At 46.0% G+C, this 13468-nt stretch overlaps 1 protein-coding gene across 1 annotated transcript in view; it reads right to left on the bottom strand.

Annotated features, from left to right (window-relative positions):
• LOC147724394 (carbonic anhydrase 2-like) overlaps positions 1 to 12885 on the bottom strand; it is a 161186-nt gene extending 148301 nt beyond the window's left edge. Inside the window, exon 1 of the mRNA XM_086965954.1 lies at positions 12743 to 12885. Within this exon, the coding sequence (XP_086822080.1) occupies positions 12743 to 12776 (34 nt within the window). The 5' untranslated portion in view covers positions 12777 to 12885. The remainder of the gene's footprint in view (positions 1 to 12742) is intronic.
• Between the last annotated feature and the right edge of the window lie 583 nt (positions 12886 to 13468).

The following is a 13468-nucleotide window of genomic DNA, read 5'->3' as shown; positions in this document are numbered from 1 at the left end:
CCTTGTGCCAGGCGCCATGCGGTGTCTGGCACACAAGGCACGGATGTTTGGGGGGCACCACAGGTGCTCCCTAGCCTCATACCAGAAGCCTACAAAGTCCCTTTTTGACAGCCTTTCCGTGATGGTCGGACCACCATGGAAAGGCTGTCGGAAAGTGACATTGTAATCCTTATGTTGGTGGCTGAGCAGGACTGCCCTTATTGTAGGGAATACGATCTGACTGACGGGCCGACGGGCTCCGTGAGCCCATTGGAAGCATTGGCTGGTCTCTCCAAATGATGCAGTCTGACCGACCGCATCATAATGCCGCGGTCGGACTGCTCTGCTTGATGTCGGTCAGACAGCCACCGACGGCCTGTCGGTGGCAGCCTGACCAACATCCTTTTAAGGCCCCATAATATTAAAAACTATATTAACAACAACAATATTATTAGCAATGATATTGCTTACCCTAAAAATTGATATTCTTAACAATTATACTTCTGCATCGCAATATAATTTTTTCCTGATTTTTCTGTCTCCTGATATTTACAACTCAATGTGTTGTCCAAATACCTGCCCATGAAGAACTTTAAAGAGTTAGATCTGTTGTTACTTTTGTTAATTTAGAAAAAGGACAAGTGTGGAGTAGCAGGTCATAAAGTACAGGTTCCTGGCTTGGAGAGAGGATTGGAAGTCCCCGGATGTGAGTTCCCTCATATTTTGGCATAACTGCAATAGGTCACCAAGCGGTTTATGGAATTACCCTCTGCTGAGCTAAGTTGGTTGGCGACAGGTCCTGATTCTGACTCCTGGAAAGATGTAGAAGCTTATGTGACTGCGTAAAGTGCTTAGATACTGCTGGATCCGATATATTTGCAGGAAACTGAATAGGAATATTTATGCCTTGTGGTACTGATTCGTACATTGACTGCTGGGTGGCATCTGTTCTTGTTACTATGGGACACCTATGGCAGGGCATGACTGGTGATCTATATGAGGCAGGGAGGCTGAAGTATTTTCAAGTCTTAGCGCAGACTATGGGATACCAATTTTTAAATGGTTGGGACTAAAATTCCACAGCCTGCATTTGAGTGCAGCCGTACACAGATCTCATCCTTGAATTCAGGAGTTCCTATCAATGAATCCTATCCATGACTTCAGACACTCACAGGTTAAACTGTTATGAGATGCCTGCAAGAGCCCTGGACACACCTGATATTTCTTAGTGACAGGGAAAACAAACTTACAATCTGTAAAATGTGAAAAAATGTGTATTACAGGAGAGAAGAGGACTGTATGCGTTGGGTCAAAGAGCAGGCAGGTAAAAACCCAGAAAATTTGCTATCGTCCACCAACGCAGTGTGCAATGAACTGTAAAAGTTGTGCAGCACCAATGGAGTGCATATGCCTGTAAGAAATGAGCTGTGTACTGTAATGTGTAGGCACCAGTAAAAGAGTGGAGTGACCTGTAATACATATGGGGGCATATTTACCTACATCTGATGCAGCACTGAAACCAAAGCCACTTGTTGCATCAAAGGGAGAGAGCAGAACATTGCCATATCTACTAAAATGTGGTGCAGCTCCTCGCTCCCCAGTCCACGCACAGGCACACACCCTTGTGGGTGTTGCCTTGTCGTTAGCATACGTTTTGTACTGAGGGGTACCCTTCAAATACAAAATACTAGGGTAGAGTAGTACAGCACACATGCAAAGTGGGACAAGTTTGGGGAAAAAAAAACGTTTTCTAATGTTACACCTGCCTCATGGATGTGTACATTTTTGGTGTATGTTTTTGGTAGAAAGCCATGTCTACCTTTCTTAGTAGATAATACTTTACATCAAAATTCATGGGTGGTTGATGGAAATGCACATGCACCACCCATGAAACCTCTCCTTGAGCCAAAGTAGCACACAAAAGAGCACAATGCCACTTTGCATTACTTTAGGACTACTTTTCAATGCCAGATTTGTGCCATAAGGTAAAAGCTCAATACAACATTTTGCGAAACTTTGTGCCACTTTTACGATTCAAACTCAGTACAAAAGTGTTAGTAAATATAGGCCATGGAGTGGGATCTTTATTGTTTGTTCAACAAAAAACATGTGCACTGTTCTAGAAATAAAACAGTTGTTTTTCCTGATTTACATCCCAAGATGGTTTCCAGACCTAATACCCCTGTGGGATTTCCATCACGGTCACTCTTCAAATGTTGGCTCTTATTCTAGATAGACATTAGATTGCTCTGGAGTTTCTGCTATATTTCAAGAATCTTCATTGAATGGTTTAGGGTCCTTAATATGGTCAACGGTCAGAAAAAAAGAGTAGATGGCCTATGTCTCAGGATCAGAATATTCACAATTTAGAGAAAAAATTAAGATTTTTAATACCTTACCGATTACTTTTGCACTGTGCGTGCAACAATGCCGGACAAGAACCCCAGAAACATTTAGAATGAGTTGCAATGCCATATATTCACAGAGAGCGGATAGATCAGAAGAGATGATGATAGATCAGAAGAGGTGCCAATTCAAGATGCACATCCACACCTACAAAGCCAACCAGGGACCACCTTACATCAATCCCTGCCTGAACTTCCACCAACCCTCCAAACGTCAGTGTTTCACCTCCCTCTCCCTCGCATACACACCAACTCTGTTCACCAAAGCAACAGTGGAAGACGCTCCTTCTACTACCTCGTGGCAAAATCCTGGAATGACCTCCTCCTTCCCCTCCAGACCTCATAATCCCTTCTAGAATTCTGGAAAGGACTCAAGTCTTGCCTGTTCAACTGAGCATGCTTGAAGCAGCAAGGCCCTCAGTGCCTGGATGCCCTTGCTGCGTGATTAGCTGCATTTGATAAATCTTGTTGGATTGATTGACAGCCAATTGTACGCTATAGAAGAGCCGCATAACAATAGCAGTAACAACTGGAATAAACAGCGATCGCACGCTCCATCTGTCTGCAGGCTCTGATCTCGTCCCATAGTTTGTCACTTGAGCTTGTTAGTATTCACGCTGCATTGCCAGTGGCTTAGAAAAACATCTGTAATTTACATTTGAAGCATTATGAAATGCATGATCATTAATTCATGCATTTCTAATAATGCAATAGTGTACAGAGCCCAACTACTAATAAGACAAAAACAGGCTAACCGTTATCTTGTTTGGTATAGCCACTCCTTCTGCTTTCTAAATCATACAACTAAAAGGAATTTGAAAAGCACAATCAGTAACATTTAACATTTAGAATTTCAAATATCACACTCTTCTATTACAAGAGATAACTTTTCAAATGATATAGTCTCATTTGGTTACCACCTTTACACTAACTGCACAGCTTAATTGGCCCTTTATTGCAATTTGACAGCATCTTGTGGCAATGTATATTGGCAACAAGTATGCACCTGCCTACAATGGACTGAATATAGCTCCAGCCCTGAATGAAGACAAGATGTTTTGAGGTTCAGAACAAAAAGTATTTTAAGAACAGAAACTCTTATGGCATGCATTCAAAATGTTAATGTCTTGTTTATTTGCTAATGATCTTTGTCAAAGAATACTTTTTTTTTTTAAAAAAAAGGTGGCCAGCCCTGATTGGCTCTCTGCTGATGGCATGAAGTGCAGGTGCAGTCATCCATAATGGGAAAAGTCACCATGCATCAGAATTGACTGGTGTGCATTTGACCCTTGCAGTCCATGTAAACACCCACAGTCTGCACTGCCAGGCATCTGGTGGCTGCTGTTTGGGGGGCGGGGTGAGTGTGTGTGTGTGTCGGTGCTGTACCTGTGCTGTCTGCTACAGATAAAAAACAAGAGACTGAATTCAGTACACATTGCACCTATTAGATAAGATTTCAATGTGAGATGATGTAGAGAATTGCTCAGTTACTTTTCATTACTCCGATTTCTGGTCTTTCCATTCCATTCCTTACAAGTGAGCAGCTTGTCTGCCCTACAAAAACCTTTTGCCATAGCAACTGAAAATACTTCCTCCAATATGGCGCTGCCTACACGGTCTGGCAAGCATAAAGAGGGAAATACGTCACAACAACATCCTGAGAATATCAAGGAAACCCTAGACAAAGAAAACCAATCAACTGAATCAAAAGAAAACAGGGCGGGAGTGACAGGACCAGGAATGGAAGGGGAAGACCAGGACTCAGAGTAATGAATGTTACGGTGGGTAACCAGGCATTGCCTCCTTGAACATCTTCTTGTCCATTCCTTATAAGTGAGCCTATGCCCAAGCAAAAAAAAGTGATCAAAAACACAAAGACCAGAAGGATGCAGCAGAGCCAACAGGTCAAATGTAATTGAAACAGAAATAGTACAGATCACAAATAATGTACAGCAGACAAACCATTAGAGCCAAAAGCAGTTAGCTATCACTATACTGGCAATCAAATCTTTTTATCTACCTCATAATATAGGTGCTAGAGTTCTGTAGAGAGTGATAGTAAATGATGCATAGGATTGACAGATGTATGCTAGGTTGAAAATAAAAGTTGTGATTTAAATTTTTAGTGAGCTATGGATTATTACAATATTGCAGTCACAATAGTACTGATTATTAAAGCTTAATACAAATCAATGTTTGGTTGTATTGCATTAGTTTGAAAATATGCAAGTTCTAATAATGGATTAACAGTGGACTTTTCCATCTGCAGATTATAGTGAATGACCAGCCCTAATAAAGGTGCTAGAGTTGTGTAGAGAGTGATAGCAAATGAGACCATACCCAAGCGAAAAGGTGATCAAATCATAAAAACCCAAAGAACAGAAGGATGCAGCAGAACCAACAGGTCAAATTTAATTGGAACAGGAACAGTACAGACTACAAATCGTGTACAGCAGACAAAACATGAGAGCCAAAAGCAGCAGATGCAACCATCCCCAACGGAAGGCGGTAGTAGGATACAAAAGTATGGGAAGAGGCCCAAGTAGCAGCATTACAAATATCACACAAGGCGACACCCTTCAACATGTCCCAGGAGGAGGTAACTCCACAAGTGGACCGCCTCTGGACTGAAGAAGGAAGAAGACAGTGCACAGTCTTGTAGGACTGGACTACTGCACACTTAAACCACTGAGTCAAAGAGGACAGAGAAGGCTTCAGACCCATGCCAGACAACCCATAGATGACAAAAAGAGAGTCTGCCTTCCGAAACTCCTGGGTACAGTCCAGATAGATGCAAACAGCCTGCAACACATCAAGGGAATGCAGAACATCCTCCTCAGGGGAGGAATGAACAGGAAATAACACAGGAAAAAACAATAGCCTCCTGACAGTGGAAGCAGACAAGACTTAATCGGACTAGTCCGCTAGATCACCTTGTCTGAACAAAAATGCTAAAAAGAGGGAGAAGCCAGAAAAGCCCCAATCTCATCAACTCCCCTACCCGAAGAAATGGCCACCAAAAAAAGAACCTTAGTGGAAAGGAACTTGAGGTCAACAGAAAGTAGGGGCTCAAACGGGGGACCAGTGAACACCTGAAGCACCAAAGGAAGATCCCAAGTGGGAACTAGAGAATGGGAGACAGGCCGCTGAAGCAAAAAACTCAGCAAAAGGCGAGACCCCTAAGGAGAGGCAGAGGCCACTGCAGAACCCCAGAAGGCCAAAATGGCGGCCCATTGAGCATGGAGAGTGGAGACAGCAAAACCCAACTTAAAACCATCCCGCAAACAATCCAAAGACTGAGCAGGATCACAGGAAGAAGACAAACCCTGCTTACTACACCAGGAGTCAAAGTTCTTCAAATGCCGCACATAAGACTTCAGTGTCGAAGGTCTATTAGACAACTTAACACTCTGGGCCACCTCCAGTGAACATCCCTGATCCAACAAATTGAACCTGTCAAGAGACAAACCCCCAGCCAGAGGTGAAGAAGAGAGGACATGCTGAGAAGGGGAGCAAACAGAGGTGATGAGGACGGAGGAAACTGCCAATGGGGACATATCGACAAACTCAGAAGGAAGATAAACCAGGGCGTCTGAGACTATTCTGGCACCACCAGGAGCAGCTCCATCTGATCTAAGCGGACCTTCCTGAGGACCCGAGGAATCAAGGGAATAGGAGGGAAGGCAAACAGGAGCCCATGAGATCATGGGATGAAGAAGGCATTGATTGCCAAGGTCAACCTCAAAAGAATATGGCTGCAGAACAGTGGAAGAAGGGCTGTCTCCTCCGAGGCAAAGAGATGCAGCCAAGGAAGTCCAAACATGGAGACGATCTGCAGAAAAAGAAGAGGAGAGAGGCACATGGCAGAGAAAGGGATTCTGCTCGGCCCACAGACCTATCTTCCGGGAAATGGGAAACAGAGACCAGCGCATTCCCCCTTGCCTGTTGATGTAGGCATGGACCACTTGATTGTCCATCTGAACGCAGACAGCCCGGGACCAAAGTAGGGGAGCGAACCAGCGAAGGGCCTGCCAAACTGCCATCAGCTCCTGCCACTTCAAGGACTGGAGAGACTCCGAACAGGACCACCGGCCCTGGGCCTTGGAATCCCTCAGATCTACCCCCCCATGCCATGGCACTGGCATCGGTGGAGAGGACCTCCTAGGAAGGAGAGGGAAGAAGGTTTAAAACCCTGGAGAGTTTGAGAGGGGGCAGCCACCACTGAAGTAGTCACAAAGGTCCTGAGACACAGGAATAAGAGCCACAGAGTCCTGTGAAGCAGGATCCCAGTGGCATAGAAGGCGAGGCAAAAGGAGATACAAATGGAGATGGGACCAAGGAAGCACATGCAAAGTGGAGGCCATCTCCCCCTGATTTCACAGCCAGAGCTGGGTCGACACCAGAGAATGGGAGAGCACCCAGGAGAGATGCTAGAACAGAATCAATTGACATTACGGAGACAGGAACACCATCCCCAGATCCATCCGGAAGAGGGCCCGCAGAATCTTCAGAGACGGTTAGGGCTGAAGGGAGGACTTCCGGTGATTTATGAGGAAATCAAAGGAACCAAGCAGATGACAGAACTGCTGAACATCCTCTGGACCTGAGAGAAAGAAGGAGAAACAAAAGCCAATCATCAAGGTAAGGGTATACTTGAATACCATGGGAATGAACGATACCCACCAGGGGGGCCAAGAGCTTCGTAAAAACCCTTAGAGCTGATGAAAGGCCTAAAGTAAGCACCTGGAACTGGAAGTGCCAGGAGCCCACAGCAAATCTCAGACACTGCTAAATGTCCTGAAGGATTGGAACATGCAGGTAAGCGTCCATCAGGTCAAGAGAGGTGTGGAAGGACCCCTGATGTACCAGCTGAAGACCTGAATGCAAAGTCACCATCTTGAAGCAGCAATGCGGAATGTGCAGATTCACACCTTTCAAATCCAACACAGGGTGGAGGTCGGTTGTATCTTTCTTGGAAACCAAAACGAGAATCGAAAAGTACCCCGTCCCATTTCCAGGGGCAGAACCTCGATGACAGCCTGTTTCTTCAAGAGAAGCTGAACACCCTCCAGCATGGCCGCTCGCCTCACGGGATCCTGTGGCAAAGGGGTCTCCTTGAATACCTGAGCCGGCTGAGATGAGAACTCTATCTGTTAACCAGAGACCACTGTCTAAATAGCCTAGGCATTGGAAAGACCCTGCCAGTAATGAGAAAGAAGCAAAGGCGACCCCTGACAGGCAAAGGTGGATAGTCATTGCTTTGGAACAGGAGTGGAGGAAGCAACGGAGGACAGAGACCAGCACTTGTCACCTCCAGAGTCCCTCGGACACGACCCCTGACTCGAAAGGGCTGGTGAGCACCTCTAGACTGATGGAAGGCAAAAGACGAGCGGTAACCAAAATCCCAAGCTAGAGAGGGAGGGCAAACAGGAGCCACCAGCTTCTAGTTCTTAGCCTACTCTTTTATCAAATTATCAAAGAAGATGTCCGATAAATATCAAACCTGGACCTCCATAAGGGCCAACAGGGAGGAGGTATCACCACCCTCACTTAAGTGAAAAGCCAGGGCCTGGAAGTCCTTCAAAAGGGACTGGACCATATCATTTGTATAGGCAGTTGCCGGAACTGAAAAATTGGAGGCTGCGTAAGACCGTCTAACAGCCCCCTCCACAGCCTTATCAATGGGGTCGGAAGGAAGGGCGTCATCGGAAAGAACCATGCCCTTTGAAGAGAGACCAGCCATTACATTATCCACTCTCACAGACTGAGGGAATTCTTTAGAAAACCCCTCAAAGTTGTAGCGATTCCCCAAAAAGTGAGGAAAAGCTGTCTTGTCAACATCCCCCCACTCATATGCAAGAACCTTGCGGACAACAGAATGGAGCGGAAAGCAGTCCGGGTCAGACTGGTGGTACTGGGTGAAAAAATCCTCCTCCGACTCATTCACCACAAGAGCAAGAAACCCCAGATTGCCCCTAACATGGGCTAATATGTCGGATAGCTCAGCTCCTTGAACAAAACGAACCCTCCGGCCCCCATCATTCTCAAGATCCTCAAAATCAGCAACAAGTTGAAGCCGACGCACCTCACCAGGAGGACCATCCAATTCATGTGCCTGAAAGGCATCCTCCACCGCCTCATTGATCAAAACACAGAGGGCATCCAAAGTAGGACCAATCGAGGAGCAGCCAGCAGCAGGCTCCATCATGCAAATACAAAGGATAGGCACTTCCTGCAGCAGACCCATTTCTAGGGAAACGTAGTCTTGAGGCCTGATGTCTCGCAGGAGGGACCAACCAGCAGAAGACAACCAGAATAGTAAAAAACAGCCACTAAGGGTGGGGCCCGCATGAGGTAGGGTGACTAACCGTCCGTAAATTTTACTGACTGCCCGTAATTTGGGCCTCTTGTCTGTCGTCTGTAAGGGTTTCTTCCACGGACGCCTTTTGTCTGTAATTTCTGACATTGGCATGAGCTGCCCCCTGTTGCAGCCTGTAACTCTTACTGCAGGGGGCAGCTCAAATCCTGCTGTGATCTGTGGCCTTCAGCAGCCCCTGCCCAACCGGGCACAGACAGCTATCAGGCCCATTATCATTCTGTATGTTGGCCTAATTAGCACATACAGAATGATAATAGGCCTCTCTGACCAGTGACAGCATTTCGGATCGGGTGTGTTTTTTCCAGTGGGGGTGAGGGGGAATGTAAGATCTGAGAAGCCTTCGGCTGTGATCTTTTCCTTCACTTTTTGAATATGCAAACGCAGGTGTGTTTCACTTGCATACACAACAGATGCAGTGAGTGCAAGGTTCTCTCAACCTAAAATAAGCCTAATTTTGACTTGTGCTTGTGTTGGTTGTCTATTTACATATGCACTATTGCACGAATTCCTCTGATGTGTATGCAAAACATGCCTTTTGTCCCAAATTTTGTCCTGAATTCTGACCTTCTATTCTGAATTTTTGTCCTGAATTTTGACACTTGGTCCTGAATTTTTGCACTCACTAACCTGAATTTACCCCCATGCCAGTTGGTCACCCTAGCATGAGGAAGGAGCCGGAGAAGAAACGGGAACAGGCATGCTCCGCGATGCCACCCGCCAACACGAGCCAATGCCCGCTACAGCAGGGCAAAAGGTAGGAAGCTAAAGCAAGCTGCGTTCAAATGCAAGCCACGCTCGCAGTCCAAACAGGAAAAGCAGTGCGGCTGCAAATTCAAGTTGTTTCTACCTAACAAACAAGAAAGGCAGCACAGCTGCCAAAGCAAGCCACACCAGAGCCTGAACAAACAACCAAGGAACCGCAGCTACTAAAGCCCGATGAATATACAATAGAGGTAGTGCGGCTGCTAAAGCAAGCCGCGGCCTTGCCAGAAAAAAGAAAAATACACATACCTGATGCTATGGCAAATGGAACTGCAACGCAGAAAAAACTAACAGGATGTACTTTATCTCCTTGATGTATTTCTATTTGATAAGATATTTAATAAAGGACAAATGAAGAAAGAAAATGTCGACATTGGAAGTTCTTACTTGCTCACATAGCGATGTGGGGCATATATATTACCAAGAGCTAGTATCTCCGCTTTCTCTGCGAATTGTGCAGAGAAAGCGGCGATACAGCTAGAGCCCTATTACCAAGGGCACTTTAAAGCCTGGGCCGAGCCCACTTTGCATGTCGGCGATAAACATCGCTAATGACATGCAAAGTGGGTGTTCCCACGTCCAACCACATGTAAAATGTGGTTGGAGGTGGGAACACCCTATTACCAAGGCAGGCGTTGGGAGACCGAAACCTGCGATAAACTCATTTATCGCAGGTATCCCAACTCTTGCTCCAACCAGGCGTTAGGCATTGTTAACATGGGAGTGTGGATCGTAAAGCTGAATCCACCCCCCCCCCCATATTATCAAGGCCCGCATTAGCTCATGAAAACAACGTTTGTTTTCATGCGCTAACGTGCCATATGCCGACTATCGCCGGATTTCTAATCGCCTGCCTGATGTGCATTGATAATTGCAGCTAATTAGGTGATGAAATCCGGTGATAGCCGGTGATACGGAGATGTGCATTGTGCGTTTTGCAACGCACACCTCGGTAATATGCCTCTGTGTTCTTTAACCTTTTTGCTATACTCAAGCATCTCTTATAATATAATACGACCACTGAGTGCTGAACCACATTTTGTTCTTTTTATATTTTGGAGTATTTCCATTTTTTGGAGTAGAGAGGGGGTGTACTCCTTGGTTCATTGCACCTCTGAAAATATATGGGGGCAGATTTACAAGCCCCTTGCGCCTCATTTACACCTCAGTTTCATCACTTTTGTGACGCAGCGGTGGCGCAAATCCTGCTCCATGGTGCGGGGGTACTTTCAACGTGACGCATCTGGGAGATGCGTCACTTTGTAATGCCCTGCGCCACATGTAGGCGTTCCCGTGCAGGGGGGGGGGCGTTCCGGCGTAGGAACGCCTCCTAAAAGTGGCTGAGTGAAATCTACAAGATTTCACTCAGTCACTTTTAGGCCCATGCTGCGTCAAAACCCTGCGCTTGCCTGAAGCAGGCGTAAGGATTGACGCAGCATTAACTATACAGGGCCCCCAGAGCATTGCTGGAGCTGCGTTGAGCTTGTGACGCAACTCCAGCAATGCATCACTTTTAGGACACAGATGCGTCACGCATCTGTGCCGTTTTTGCCCCATGGTGCGCCCTATTGTAAATGCGGCGCATCCATGATGGCAGAGCTGTGGCGCACAATAACTGGTGCATCCCTGCTGATTTGCAGGGATGCACCAGTTATTGTAAATATGCCCCTTTGTACCTTTCTCAGAATATTATTGTTGCCAGGTGCAGTTTCTGTTTGCCTCAACCCTTCAGTTCTGTATAGTATTTACATATTTGAATGAGTCTGTGAGTGTTGATTTGAAAAGATTTTTATTGGTAACTCACATGCGGAATAATTGATAACTTGTAGCGAGTGTGTGCATGATTATTGTTGACAAATATGCTGGTGTAAAGAAAGTGCATCAATCAAAAATGAAAAAAGATGGCCCTGGACATACAAAGTACACCAAGCATTAAGCTTTGGGAAAGAAGCAAACTATATATTTCCTTAAAAAAGAAAAGTGGGATACCGACAGTGATGTTCTGTGCACTGTGTTAAATATGATGTACCTTAGAATAAGCACAATTATTCTCGGACGTGCTTTTGCAATATTTTAGAGAGCTTATAGCTGGAGTGCTACACAAAGCAGCAAAACCAGAAATATGCTGAGCATGTGTTTTAAATAGATTTAAAATCTGAGATTATACTGTACATCGCCACGGTAATTTGTCCTCAAAATGACAAAAGTGCACAATTACGAATGTCAACGTGGCAGGGATATATTACCCTGATCTGTGAGAGTCGACAAAGAGTCAGTGAAATGGTGAGTACATTCAGGGTAGTGTTGGTGAGGAGGGCAGGGTGACAGCGTCTTCAGTCAGGGAAACAGCAGTGTTGACTGACATCCGCATGTCTAATGGTGATGACAACTACTGAGATGCATTAAGGGGACTGCCGCTATTTTCTTTGTACCACCACTATTGCACACTGGATCCTCTTTACCAGATATACATTTCTCTCACCAAGCGTGTAGTTGTCACTAGTGCAGCAGGTGCCGTGGCAATGGGACCCAGGGGTGTGAAGGGCCCATTGCACCCTAATTCTACATGTGTATAACAACCAACCCATGACATGTCGGTCTCATTTCCAGTCTAGCATTTGGACTCAGGACACCCGTGACAAGCCACTGTCTGACGAATGCATTGTGGCTAATTTTGATTCAATTTTCTGAGGAGGAAAAAAAAGTCCAACATTCTAGAAATAACAATGAGGAAATTATCTAAAGGAATCTAGCAATACTTTAGCCTTGTTTATTTTTTCGGTATTCCTGCCACCTTATATGCAAAATGTGTGTTACTTACTGCAGGTAAGCAGACACCTGACATGTATTCTGTGTTCCTACTTTGATTGTGAATTCGGTGTTTTAATGTCGCGACAGGAGTTGCACTCTATCGGATTTTTAAACGAAGGCCCCTGTACCACTGCAGCTGCTGAACTGTTGGTAGCTGGGCCGATCATCTCGTCTATCTTACTGGGTGTCAGATGTTTCACGAGCAATAATTCAGGTGGGAATTCAAATTTTCACAAAAAATCTGTCCTGCCAACTCCGGTGAGTCGAGGGAAATTGTGACTGTGGAGTACGCACGGGGTGTATTCCAGAGCACTGGATGAGGGGCACAGGAGGGTAGCGGCGCGGGTTTAGATGTGATCCTCTGCACCCCGTCCAAAGAGCCCGAGTAACTTCAGCGGTGACATACCGTTGTGCTCGGCGTAGCCCCAAGAACGCGCCATTCCTGCCTCGCGCTGCTGCTTCCCTTCGATCCTGTCAGTCCTTGATAAGGCAGCGCTGTTTATTCCCTCATCTCCGTCTCGCCGCCGCCTTTACCTCGCCCGCAGGTGGACTTGGCTCCCAGAGCTCAGGGGCGGAGAGATGTCGGATAGTGCTCTTTGGTCAGTGACGGCGACCAGCACTTCCGACAGTCCACTCCCACGTTCGGGAACAGCAGCTCATCCCCCGCATTAGCCTCAGTCCTTCACCCAGCGCGCAGCCGGGATCTGGTCTCGTCTGCACTGACAAGCAGCTACTTGCACAACCGGGGTTCCGTGGTCTAGGTGTAGGGTGACCAACTGGCATAGGTGCAAATTCAGGACAGTGAGTGCAAACATTCAGGGCAAATGGTCTAAATTCAGGACAAAAATTCAGGACAAAAGGCCAAAATTCAGGACAAAACTACGGGACGAAAGGTACGTTTTACAGACACGTCAGAGGTGGTCGTGCAATAGTATATAAGTCAGTAAATAAACAACCACCTAAGTACAAGTCTAAATAAGTTTATATTAGGTTGAGACAATCATGCACTTCACGGTTTTTCAGTATGCCCGCAGCTTGCTACCTTAGACGATTCAAAATTTGTATCTTGCTCCAGCAGGTACATTAGGACCAGACAATGGTGAAACGCACCTGATTATAAGTGAGGCCGCTT

The sequence above is a fragment of the Lissotriton vulgaris genome, chromosome 4_1 (assembly GCF_964263255.1).
Source record: "Lissotriton vulgaris chromosome 4_1, aLisVul1.2, whole genome shotgun sequence".
NCBI classification, from domain to species: Eukaryota; Metazoa; Chordata; class Amphibia; order Caudata; family Salamandridae; genus Lissotriton; species Lissotriton vulgaris.
This window is presented reverse-complemented; position numbering and strand designations above follow the sequence as displayed.